General features: G+C 45.3%; 1 protein-coding gene across 1 annotated transcript in view; it reads right to left on the bottom strand.

The window, feature by feature from the left end:
* The window catches only part of PITPNC1 (phosphatidylinositol transfer protein cytoplasmic 1), a 219,308-nt gene extending 209,572 nt beyond the window's left edge, over positions 1–9,736 (bottom strand). Inside the window, exon 1 of the mRNA XM_036339894.1 lies at positions 8,787–9,736. Within this exon, the coding sequence (XP_036195787.1) occupies positions 8,787–8,834 (48 nt within the window). The 5' untranslated portion in view covers positions 8,835–9,736. The remainder of the gene's footprint in view (positions 1–8,786) is intronic.
* Between the last annotated feature and the right edge of the window lie 3,645 nt (positions 9,737–13,381).

Raw genomic sequence — 13,381 nt, 5'->3', positions numbered from 1 at the left:
CTACCCATAGTTTTACTTTCTGCGGTTTCAGTTACCTGTGGTCAACCAGGTCTGAAAATACTAAGTGGAAAATTTCAGTAATAAGCAATTCGTGTTTTTAGTTGTGTGCCATTCTGAGTAATGTGATGAGATCTGGCAGGGTCCCCCTCTATCCCACCAGAGACGTGAATCATCCCATTGTCCAGCACATCCACACTGTATATGCAACCCACCTACTAGTCCCTGAGTAGCCAACTCATTTATCAGACTGTCGCAGCCTCGGAGTCCTTGTGTTTAAGTAAACCTTATTCTACTTAATAATGGTCCCAAAGCATTCATATAACTTCTATTACATATATTGTTATAACTGTTCTATTTTATTATTAGTTATTGATGTTAATCTCTTACTGTGCCTAATTTATATGTTAAACCTTATCATAGGAATGTGTAGGTAAAAACATAGTGTATATGGAGTTTTTGGTACTACCTATGGTTTCAGGCATCAACTAGGGGTCTTGGAACACATCCTGAGGATAAGCCGGGACTACTGGATTAGCATCCAAGTTAGTGGTGAATTCTCATTTTTCTTCTCAATATATTGATTGGTAATTTTTTGGTGTAAAAAATAACCCAAAAAAACTATTGTTCAGAAAACACCTTAATATAGCAAATATAATCAGACCTGAAAGTGTGTGTGTGTGTGTGTGTGTGTGTGTGTGTGTAGATGACATGAGACAGGGAAGCAGTCTTTGGAGATTAGCTTGCTCAAATTAGATGCTTAAAACAACATGACTATAGGTTGTCATCATATTACATGTGTTTGGCCAATCTTCTCTAGGTGATTCATTCTGGGAAAGAAACAACACCCTAAAGATCAGCAGACATAATTCTAGAGGAATTAAAGGATGATGGGGTTTTTCTCTTTGCTTGGGAGCAACAGGAATTCTAGAAGGTCATGCTTCACCGAAAGGAGCAAAAAAAGAAAAAGAAAAGAAGGGAAGAGTCATTGAATAAATTTGCTCAAGAACTTATGTTAGCTACTTGTTCAGATATATGAGTCGGCTTCCACTAAAGTCTACAAAGGAGTTTTAAGAGCAGGCCCCTTTTGTCAGATTGCTGGGAAATGAAGGAATGAGTCACTTTAATATTTGATGTCAAAATCTTGGTGAGCTCTGGTTTTCTGCTTCTAAATCAACAAACAGCAATGCACAATGTTGCACAGGCAGTCAGCCAGGAAGTGGTGGATGACCCCAGACTCCTTCCTCTGTCACTCCTTCCGCAGCCACCACAGTGGGTCTTGTGCAGTGGGGTTCCCTTCTAGTGATCTGCCATCCTGGGAGATAATGCCCAGCCTAACGGGGCAGGATTTTGCCATCCTAGACTGAGTCTATTGAGACACAGTTTAAATAGCTAGTTAGCTTCCATGACGAGAGGTCTTAAGGCAAAGGATTCAACTCCCCCATAGAACCATCTCTTCCCCAGAAATGTGTATTCTAGGATTTATTCTGCTAACACATTACTTCCCATTTGATGAGTATAGAAAGCAGAGTCGTGCACTTGGAGCCATAGCCAGAAAGGTACCCAGGTGGGGACCTTCATGATGGCCACCAGCCTCTGTCCCCTTGACATAGGACTGGGGGTTCAGAGGGTTGTGACATGTGTCAGTCAGTGAGCCCTGCAGTTGGCCTTACTTTGAATAGTTGGGTAACTATTCAAACTGTGATTACTTTTTCCCCTTTAAGTATGAAGTTCTGACCTAAATTGTGGTCATTCTGATCCAATCTGGCAGATTTTTCCCCTCACAGCTATGTAAGAGAACAACCTCCTTTGGAAAGCAAGACTTAGGACAACCACAGCCATCTCCTTGAGGACAGGTACCATGTACTCATAACTCAAATTCCACACGTCTGTCAACGGCTCGCTCTCTCTGAACATAGATTGTCTATTCTGCTGGGAAAAAATCCATAGGCACCTCTTTAAAAACAAAAACAAACAAACAAACAAACAAACAAAACAGCTTTAGCCCAGCCCGCATGGCTCAGTGGTTGAGCGTCGACCTATGAACCAGGAAGTCACAGTTCGATTCCTGGTCAGGGCATATACCAGGGTTGCCTGCTCAATCCCCAATGTGAGGCATGTAGGAGGTAGCTGTCATCATTGATGTTTCTATCTCTGTCTCTTTTCTCCCTTTCCCTTACTCTCTGAAATAAAATGTAAAACAAAAAATAAACAGCTTTATTGAGATGTATTTTATATACCAACTCAATGGTTTTTAATATATTTACAGAGAGTTGTGCAACCATCACCATAATCTACTTTATAATGGCAATGAAACTTTATAATGGCAAGGTCATCCAATGGCCTGTGGACTGTAAGCTCTAGGATGACAAACAAGTAAACAAATAAATAAAACAAGTACTGCCTATGATAGAAATAAGTGCAGAGATAAAGAATAATGGGGAAAAATTATTTTAGATGGAGTGGTCAGGAAAGACGTCCCCTGAGGAGGCGACATTTCCACTTATATACCCACAAGTTTTCTGTAAACTTTCAAGTTGTTTTTTTTTAAGACTATTTTATTTTATTGATTTTTAGAGAGAGAAACATCAATGTGAGAGCACAACATGGACCAAATGCCACGTCCCCGACAAGGGACTGAGCTGCAACCCAGGCATGCCCTGACCAGGATTCAACCTAGCAACCTTATAGTGCATCGGACAACACCCAACCAACTAATCCACACCAGCCAGGGCTAAACTTTCAAGTTTTCACACATGGCAGCAGCAGGGGCTGGGAGCCTGAGAGGGGTCAGCTGCAGGGCCATCATACTGCCCTATTTCCATTGGGTTCCATATAAATGGCACCCCGCAGGTGTGCACCCCTGAGACCCTGTTTGTTTATATGAATTGTTTGTAAGTTTCTGTAAGTTGGAGGATGTGTGGTCTGAAAAATCAAGCTTCCAAGATAATTTTTTCAAACAACTTTACATTTTCCAGATATGATTTGTTTTCCTGTTTTAATACTTATAATACACTTGGAATTTATCTGCCATGTGGCCTACAAAAAAATCTCCACTGGGGAATACCACAAAATTCCTTACTTCAAGCATGAGCCAGGGAGGCCAGGCAGTTAGCAGACTGCAATCTGAAATTCTCTTTTTCTCTCCCAGTGGGCTGAGTTTGCTCAAGATATGTAAAAACCTTCCTGACTTCTTACTACAAATCAGGTGATTTCTATATCTGTCTTTTTCTCTGAACAGAGGCAGAAGTGTTCGCTGGTTTTCAAAAAGGTTTTCAGAGTTATTTGACCATACGGACCTCCAGGCAACAGAAAGCAGGTGCCCTCCCTCAGGTGGCTAAAGCAATGAACCTCAACGGACTTTTCCAGTAATCACTGCCCCTGAAAAACACATTTACTGCCTGTCACCATGCACACACTTTTAAATTTAAAACGACTTTGTGAACCCTATACACACACACACACACACACACACACACACACAACACACATACTTTCCTACATGACACCTTACAGAGGTTGGAAGCTGAAAACATCGTTTTTAAAAACTGCTTACAACAAAAAATAGTATTATCCACTCACCTGAATTGAGAGCCTTTCTGAAATTAAGATGTCTCGCTTTTCTCTGAGTATCAATAATACTCAATTAACCAGACAGGGTTTCTAAGTTGATTTCTAAGAGCTATAGGGACACACTCGATGTCTTTTTCAATGAAAAGCAAAAATTAATTACCACCCTCTTTTAACTAGGGTTTTGTTCATGGCAGTGTGCATTTTTTCCAAGGCCCAGAATCTGTTTCATGTGAGGGACATTCACACTCAAATCACAGGGAAAATGCAGGGCGCTTCACACACAAAGTCCATTTCACTTTCCGGCCAGGAGGATGGCATCTGCTCCATGTTGTCTGATCCATTAGTGGTGAAAGGTTTGCACTTATCCATTAACCCGTTCCTCTCCCCAGGTGCCCCTCAGGACCACGAAGGGAGCTTTGCAAGATAGCTGGGCAGAATGAGGGACATTGTTCCCTGGCTGTGGGACAAGCAAGAGAAGCTACCAGGATGGCCCAGAAATCAAACTCATGACCCTGGCATTGGTTCCTCTCAATAATCTAAGGCGGGGGGAGAAATGGATATCACAATAGTGCTCATTCTTTTTTGTTGTTGTCATTTATTTTTTATTTTTATTTTTATTTTTTGTTATTTTTGTTTCTGCTTTTCTTGTTCTTAAAAAATTAACACTCATTCTTAAAAAACATTTTCAAAATTACAACTATGAGGAATCCTGGGGGAGGTCTATAAGATTAACCCAAGGAGCCTTTATACTCAGGGGTATCACTTTGTACCAAAAACAAACTGTAATGCCGATGGCAAACTTAAAATCTCTTTCCTTAAAAAATTCCTGCCCCAAAATGTTTGCTGATGCAGCCCACAAAATATTTTATTTTTATGTTATTAAACCGGGCATTTTGGCACCTCCATTTAGGTCATTCCAGAGATGGCACCAGCCTGATCCCAAATCTGTTCTCAGAAAAGTCTCTGGGGACCTGGAGAGCCTGGATAAAGTGCACTGGCTCCCTGCCAGGGTGAAGAACAAGATAATATTCTGTCTTTTTAAAAGTTGCTTTTCTGTTCTTTTCTTTCTTTCCTTTTTGGAAGGAAGAAGAATGTTTCTGCCTTTCATTGTGCACCAAATCCCTAAAGACCACAAATAAATCCCTAAAAGTACACATATTAATGTTAATGCAATCAGAACAGGAACTGTTAAACACCAGACCAAGCAATGAAAATGAAAGGATTCCTGCCTTAGATTTTATTAGGATGTGCTTAGCTCTAGGAAAATGCTTATCTTGTTGCTAAGTACCTGTCAGGGAGGAGTGATCTTCAGACTGTGCCCCAAATGTCATGAAGATGACATTTGGAATTAGGATGCTGGGACCAGTGGCAGCACTCAAGGGTTTTCTTGGAGATGGAGGGGTCTTGAACGCCACCATAATCTCCATGGAGCCACATATCCAAAAGCCACCCCAAATAAGCATACAATCTAAGGAAAATCAGTGGGCTTGTTATACAAAAGTAGCTTCAAATGGAACCCCTACCCCCACCCCACCCGCCACTCTCTGGGCAGCTAACCACCCTTCAATATCCTAAATACACATGGTCAAAGTCTCTAACCCACCTCCCACTAAACACTATACCTGTTTTGCATATCATGCTTAGGGATAATATTTCCTTCCAAGGAAGCTCAGAGGAGAGAAACAGGAGAACCCCTATCCAATAGTAAAACAGCTTTGCACCAGAAATCAGAAGGCCTGGGTTCTTGCCTAGACCCTGCCCTTAGCTATGAGATGGGCAACTAACTGAACCTTCTGCAATTCTATTCTCTACAAAGCAAGATGGTTCAACTATAGGTCATCTCTAATAGCCCTTCCAAATCTAAAATTCCAGAATCTACATTGCCAACTGTTTCAAATGAAGTCAATGACAACTACCTCTTTATGACCAACTATCAGCCCCCAGGGCCCTTTGCTGAGCAGAACTTTCCAAAGGGCTTATATTTAGTTCAGAGACAATGACGTTGAACATAAATGAGGAGACTATTCCAATGAATTCTTTTAATTAAAATTAATCCATGGGATGTTACTTCTTATAATTCATTATTCTGAAATTAATGTCTAAATCAGAACAAAACACCAACACTCTGCCTAGACTGTAATTCAGCTTTCTTCTCTTTATCTCCCAGAGCTGTTCTTTCCTGGAACTATGGAACATTTTATAAGGCTAGAGAAATAGTAGAAACAGTACTCTCTTGAACAATTCAAGAGGTTTTGATTTTTCATTTAGTTGATAGTGCTGACTTTATCTGTTTTCAAGAAAAGTGTTTTGCTTTTGCTGGAGTAAATATGAGTGACAGGCAAAGAGCAGAATAAGGAAAAACAAACTATTTTTTTTTTTACCGTGGCTCTGGTTCTGGCTTGGCTATTAACTAGCTGTGTGGCTTGGTGTGCATTACTAAGTCATTCTGAATCTCAGTTTACTCATCTGCAAAATGTAGATAACAACACACTAGTCCACCTTACTCTCCCCTTAGTAAGGAGTTAAATGGATACTGGGGTCCGGGGGGGGTGGGGGGGGGGGGGGCAGACACAGTGTTGGTTCTAGAAAATGACTCTCCAAGACAAAGCATTTGTCTCATTTTAAAAGATATGGACACTGCTACTAATGAACGGTGGTGGTTAAACAGAAATAAGTCCCAGAAGTTCTATAGGCCCATGAATCTGGCCTAAAGCAAGTCAAGAGTTGAAACAAGCCCTGACGGGTTTGGCTCAGTGGATAAAGCGTCGGCCTGCAGACTCAAGGGTCCCAGGTTTGATTCCGGTCAAGGGCATGTACCTGGGTTGTGGGCACATACCCAGTAGGGAGTGTGCAAGTAGGCAGCTGATCGATGCTTCTCTCTCATCGATGTTTCTAACTCTCTGTCCCTCTCCCTTCCTCTCTGTAAAAATCAATAAAATATATTTTTAAAAAAAAAGAGTTGAAACGAAAGTTAGGTAGGTTCCAAAGGTCTACCTAAACTGATGATAACTGTCTTCTCTGAAGACATTAAGTTGCTTCCCAATATTCAGTGTTCAGGTTGGTAGGGCACAGTGCAAAGGGGAATCATGGTAACTGTGGGGTTTACTACCAGTCAGACTCTAGGGGTCCAGCCTCTGGCAAGATGGGCCTAGCCTCCCCATCCATCATCCCATTTGGTGCGCCTGAATCCTTACAGTTTGAAACCTCTATCAATCCAAAATGACCCCCTCCGTCTCTGACAAAATAGAAACCTACTTTAGAATATGACCTTACAGAAACTGAATCATGCGTTAGTCCAAATGAATCATATATTAAGTAAGTTATAATTATACATGGTGTTACAAGTAGAATCTGATTTCATTTGCCAATTAAGGAAGGAAGGGCCTCCATCTATACCACTCAAATGTGATTACTTTATAGGGAGGTGGTGGGTATTTAAGTCCAAAAAAAAACACAACAAACAGTGGGGAAAGGAGCTGTGCCTGCCTGTTCAAGAAAGCCTGAGAAAGGACCAACCAGAATAAAGAGATTTTGCAGGTAATAGAGAAGATGCTAGAACTAGTTATTTTCTTAACCAGCACCTGTATTTTGGGGGCATTTCATGCAGTACTAACATGGCCCCTAGTGTCCAAATTCTGATCAATAAATAAAGTCATAGGAGGAGATCTGGCAGAACACCCCTCCCCCCCAAGCTGAACCTCCAGCTCCCTGCCCACGGACTGAGAAGATCTCACCTTTTCTAGAAATACTCGAGTTTCATTCATTTGCCTCCCTCACTCTCCAGAGAACTATGTGTTGCTTCACCACTTTATTTACACAGTCAGGATGCACACCCAAAACTACCCCACATGGTCTCCATCCTTCAAGACCTTGCTCAAATGCTCTCTCTCAAATACCAACAAACTGCAACGTTCCACTGATCATTCGGGTGCAGGCTGATCTCTCTCTCTCTGGCAGCCAGGGTCCCCAGCATGCCTTTTGTAAACTCAGAGCTACTTTGATCTTGCCTTGCAAGGTAAGTGGGTCTTCCCTTAACACTTGCTCCAGAGGACAAATGAAGGCAGACCCTTGGGAGCATAGCCACGTTTGGGGTTAATTATCTTTTTCTATCCCAATGTAACTAGTCCCTTCCACAAAATAGTGGCTCAATAACACTTGATAGATATAGATTAAGGGCACTATATTTAAATATAAATACGGTTGGGGTCGCTGATTTTGTTTGTGTTGCCATGCCAAACCACACCAGTGAGTTTCAAATTGCCCTGACAGGCTTCATGCTCCCTCGCCGTCCCCAGGGCAGGCGCTAAGCAACTGTGAGATCACCAAAAAGGTCGGGAGCAGAGCGGGAATAAAGGGAAGCTGGGGCCTGAATAATTCTGAGTCATCATTTCCTGAATGCGAAGCTGAGCAGCGTGGAGGACGACCCCCGCCGCTCACCCGCACTGCTGGGACCCAACCCCGGCCGGACGCGCACCCACGTGCTGGAGCGCCCTCCTGTGGCCGTGCCGCAGCACCCGCCACGCGCGGCTCGCTCGCAGACCACGCTCCCGGCGGCTGAAGAAACAAGAGACGCAGAAAGTTTCCGAGCCTGGCGGTTTGCGAAAGGTCGAAGCCAGGTCAAGGAGCCTGGTTGCGAGGGCGTGGCGGGAGCAGCGCCGGGCGGGTGGCCACCGCAAGAAGTCTGGACCCGGACGGACCCCCACCCTCAAAGGGCTCCGAGTTGTCGCCCAGCAGGGCTTGGGGCCTCCAGATCTAGAGGGAACCTGGACCTTCCGGCAAAGGGGGGGGGGGGGGGGAGTCTGAGCCCATGCCAGAATGGGATGACCCCCCCACACACCCCCAGTTTACCAGCGCGCGCGTGGGGCTGTTGGGTGTGCTTTATTCATTTTCTTAATTGGAGAAAGGGGGAGCACCGACTTCCTTTGGCGCATTCTGATCCCCAGTAATGTGGACCTAGGTGCCCCTAGAAGGGCCCACCTGGAGTCCACAGCCCCACCCAAGGCCGCCCTCCCCCGCAGGGGTGACAAGTGGAAACAGGAGTTCCCCTTCCTCCCTCCCCTCCAGCCTTCTGGTTTGGGAGGTAATGTTCCACCAGGTTTCCTTGCCACCCGTAGTGGACTCGACGGCCGGGAGGCGGCCGCGGGGTACACGGCGTCCGGGGGGGGGGGAAAGGGGGGGTCGAGAGCGGGCGCGGCAAGGCCGGGCGCGGCGCTTACCTCGTCCACGGTGAGCGGCATGCAGATCCGGTACTCCTTGAGCAGCATGGTCCTGCCGGCCGTGGACCACCAGAGCAGGAAGCGGGGGGCGGCCCCCAGAACAACAAGGCTGCCTGCCAGGCGCAGGGCAGGAGCCCGGAGCCCCGCGCTCGGAGCCGGCGGGAGAAACAGCCCCGGCGGTGCACTCAGCTCCTGGCTTCCTCCTCTCCACCCGAGAGCATGTCAAGGTTTGGGTCCGGGTGTTCGCGGCTCCCCCGCCCCCTTCCTCACCGAGGTCGGTTCTCCCCGGAACGCGGTGTTGCAAAGTCAGGGAGGGAGGGAGCCCCGCTGGAAACCACTCGGATCCGCAGCTCAAGGCGATAGGAGCGGCCGTCAGATCAGGACATGCCCGGTGGCGGCGAGGGAGGGGGGAAAAAGAGATTTCCAAAAATTAAAACGAATGCACAAAAGTCACCCGCTGGATACGCCTCTGGAAACCAGTCGTGAACCTAGCGACCCCCTTCTCCGGCCGTGCCGCCCAATGCTAATTCACCAGAAACTCATTGCAGGAATTCATCTGGAGATGCTGACTTTCCAGACAAAGGCTCGATGGGCTCCTCTCCCCGGGCGGTAAACAAGATTTCCTGCTCTTTTGAGGGCCGGTCCCCGAGGCGCTCTGGAGCTCGCTGGGGTAGAAAAGGGAAGCCGCCGCCGCTGGGCTCAGCCGGGTTGAGGCCCCGGGTTCCTCCAACCTCGGCTCGCGCTGCGAGAGGCGGGCGAGAGCAAGCTGGCGCCTTCCGCACGCGTCCCCTCCCCCGAGTCCCCCGGCTCCCCGAGCGCCGTGCGTGCCCGCGAGTTTGCAGCCACCTCGCCAGAGCCGGAGAGTCCGCGCGGAGCTGCAGTGTGCCTCGGGCCCGGGAGGTGGGTGCGGGAGGAGCCAGCGCCAGCAAGGCTGACATCAGCAGCGGCCGCGGCGGGGAGCCCCATCCGGCCAATGGGGATATGGCAAAGAATGTGGAGGATTTAAACAAAACAGCATGTCTCTCCCCGGCTGCTGCCAGACAACCGGGCTGCCCCAGAGCCCAGCCCAGCCCAGCCGGCGCTGGGGGGAATCACAGAAGGGGGCTTCCCTAGACTCCTTTACCCTTTGAATCTGTTCTCCAATGTGCCCCGAGAGCCACTCTGGGAAACTAATGGTTCCAAGGAACAGGGGTGCTCTTTGCCCTTTGGCAAGGCCTTTACAAATACCCACCACAAATATTTTCACTTTGGTCCAGTACGCAAGTCCAGTGCTGGCGAGGCCATGGGATTTAAGAGCATTGAGAACAAACCCTTGCCTGGTTTCCTAAGTGGTTTCAGAAAAGGAATCCTGGGAAACTGGGGAGTGCAACAGTATAAATGAAAGTGAAGTATAAACACAAAGACACAAGTAGAGAAAAGGTGATAGGGACACAGCCTTTTACCTCCCCTGCCCTGCTCTGGAGCCTGCCTGCAGGCTTCCAGAGCAGCAAGAATAGGTTTTCGTGTCAGCACTCCTAAGTTCAAAGAGTCACAGTGAAATGTCAATGAAAATGCCTGGAGTGTTGGTATTTCGTCCATATTAAACAGATCCCTCATTTTAACCACAAGAGGCACATTCTTCAGTCACTCAGGAAGCTGCATGTAACTGCTGAAGTCTGTTTTTCATTTGTCTGGTATTTTTAAGCTTGTTTTTCTGAAGAGTTGCAGGATGAAAAATGCATTAGTTGCCTCTATGCAGAATAACCTGCATCATCTTTTCTCTGAAAAATATTCATGATCTAAAGTCCTGCAGCTACTCATAGAGCTTGGGTGGCAATACAGATGGCCTCAATATTATAGTATTTTAAATTATAATGAATAATTATCTGGTATAACAATGGTGGGCGGTGGCAAAAATCATCCAGATGGCGGGAGAGAATTTATAACTGTGTGAACATGATACAAAGCTTGATAGAAAAATGACACCCTAAATCCAGCTTATACTTTAGTGAAACCACTTTTCTAGATAAATGTTTCCCAAGAGTTGGCTCAGAAATATTCACAGCAACTAATTAAAGCTAAACCCAAATTCCTCGAGGTGGAAAATCTAAATCTGACACTGTAGTGTTGAATAATAACACATTGAAAGCCTGTGATACAGAAAGCAGCTCAAGCTGTTTTTCTTTTTTCTACTTCTAACTTGAAAACAAGTGTAGTGGCTTTGCTTCTGGCACCTACTAATCTACCCAGAGGCAGTGAGAAAACATAAGGCTGGCCACACAGACACGTGCACACAGGACATCAGAATATGTGGGTGTATTCCTGACTTCCTAGATGTTTCCTGACATTGATTCTGTAACTGAGTATTTTACAGATGAATATTGTGGTTAAGGAACTACTTCTCTGAGTATTCCAAACTGCAAATCAGATGACTATGCCTCTCCCTTTACCCTTCTTATAAGCTTTCTCCACTGAACTCCTCCTTTTCACCCAGCCCATCTGCATGCCTGGTCCCATTAATCTTGTTCAAACACAGCTTTGAATCCAGTGAGTCTCTATGGCAGTGGTTCTCAACCTTCCTAATGCCGCGACCCTTTAATACAGTTCCTCATATTGTGGTGACCCCCAATTTCATTGTTACAAATTGAGCATAATTAAAGCATAGTGATTAATCACAAAAACAATATGTAATTATATATGTGTTTTCCGATGGTCTTAGGCGACCCCTGTGAAAGGGTCATTCGACCCCCAAAGGGGTTGCGACCCACAGGTTGAGAATCGCTGAGGCCTATTGAGCAAGTTCTAATTTCTTTTTTTTTTTTTTTTAATATATTTTATTGATTTTTTACAGAGAGGAAGGGAGAGAGATAGAGGGTTAGAAACATCGACGAGAGAGAAACATCGATCAGCTGCCTCCTGCACATCTCCCACTGGGGATATGCCCGCAACCCAGGCACATGCCCCTGACCGGAATCGAACCCGGGACCCTTCAGTCCGCAGGCCGACGCTCTATCCACTGAGCCAAACCGGTTTCGGCAAGTTCTAATTTCTTGGCAGAGGATCTGAATCTACCTTTCCCACAATAGCCAGTCACACTTGCCCTGAGACAAATCTGTTACCTAGAGACGCCTCCACTTCCCTTTGAATTTTCTGTTCCTGCCATTGCCTTCATAGAGAATCCCGCACCCGCCCTCCCCACTGCCACACCCCATACACACCACTTTTCAGCATGGCATTGACAATCTGTGTTTTTGGAAAGTGATTCTGATGATAACATATTGGGTTAGGACCAAAGGATACTAGAGGCAGGTTATTACATTATTCTAATACCATAGGAGCGATATGGGAAAGACCTGAAATAAAGAATAAAGAAAAGAGGATGAATTTAAAAGATTTGGTTTGGCTCAGTGGATAGAGCATGGGCCTGTGGACTGAAGGGTCCGGGTTGGATTCCAGGGCACATGCCCAGGTTGTGGACTCAGTCCCCAGTAGGGGGCGTGCAAGAGGCAGCCAATCAACGATTCTCTCTCATCATTGATGTTTCTCTCTCTCCCTCTCCCTTCCTCTCTGAATTCAATTAAAAATATATATATTTTTTAAAAGATTTGGAAAAGACTTGGAGATGGATTGGTTTTCACTACAACAGCGCTTGGGGGAAGGGAGGGCAAAGAGAGAGCTTATTCATTCATAACATATTTACACAAAGGGAAGAGAGCACCATCTACTGGCCAGGATACATTTTAACAAATGTTTTAAGTCCCTTTAGTCAGTAAGTCTGGCAAGGAGAATTTTATCTTTCTTTTCAACCAATGGAGTCCCCACAATATCTATTTCCAAAGAGCCTTGAAGGTGTTGCAATCATTATTGTGGATGGTATAAAGTTCTATAAACAACATATAATCTCATACAACCTACAGCTAATGATCACATATTAAAAAATAGGGGTGGGCGCCAAGGGCAAAAAAGAGGAATGAAGAGTAAAGTTACCATTGAAGAATAATATGACCAAAAGGAAAAGAATATTAACTCAAGCACATCTGTGAGGCACTTTTTCTCAGATGAAGGACAACGTATAAAGGCAGGGGCTCGAGATGTGAGGAGGTACACAATCATTTCAACACCCTGATGCACGCTACTCAATTGAAACCTCTTCTCAGTTTGTGTGAAAAAACTATAAGGTCCCACCCACCACTGTAAGTAGCATTAGAAAGAAGAGTGTACCAACAGTCTTTATGACTATTCAAATCATGTTTTATTCCTAGTATTTCTTTTTTTTTTCTGGTATTTCTTAAGTAAAATAAATGGTTCTTCCGGTTTCCTCTTTCCTACTCATTACACCAGTACTTAAGGTCCATTGAAAGTCCTGTCTCCTACACAGAGCCATTTTAGATAACTCTTTACCTTTCTAGACAATCCAAAACACTTATTTGAACTATTCTTTTATTATTATTTCAGAGAGGAAGGGAGAGATAGAAACATCAATGATGAGAGAGAACCACTGATAGGCTGCCTCCTGTTTGCCCCACACTGGGGACCTAGCCCACAACCCAGGCATGCACCTCCACCAGGAATTAGGAATTGAACTGCGATCTCCTGGTTCATAGGTCGACGCTCAA

The sequence above is a fragment of the Myotis myotis genome, unplaced genomic scaffold (genome assembly GCF_014108235.1).
Source record: "Myotis myotis isolate mMyoMyo1 unplaced genomic scaffold, mMyoMyo1.p scaffold_m19_p_17, whole genome shotgun sequence".
Lineage (NCBI taxonomy): Eukaryota > Metazoa > Chordata > Mammalia > Chiroptera > Vespertilionidae > Myotis > Myotis myotis.
This window is presented reverse-complemented; position numbering and strand designations above follow the sequence as displayed.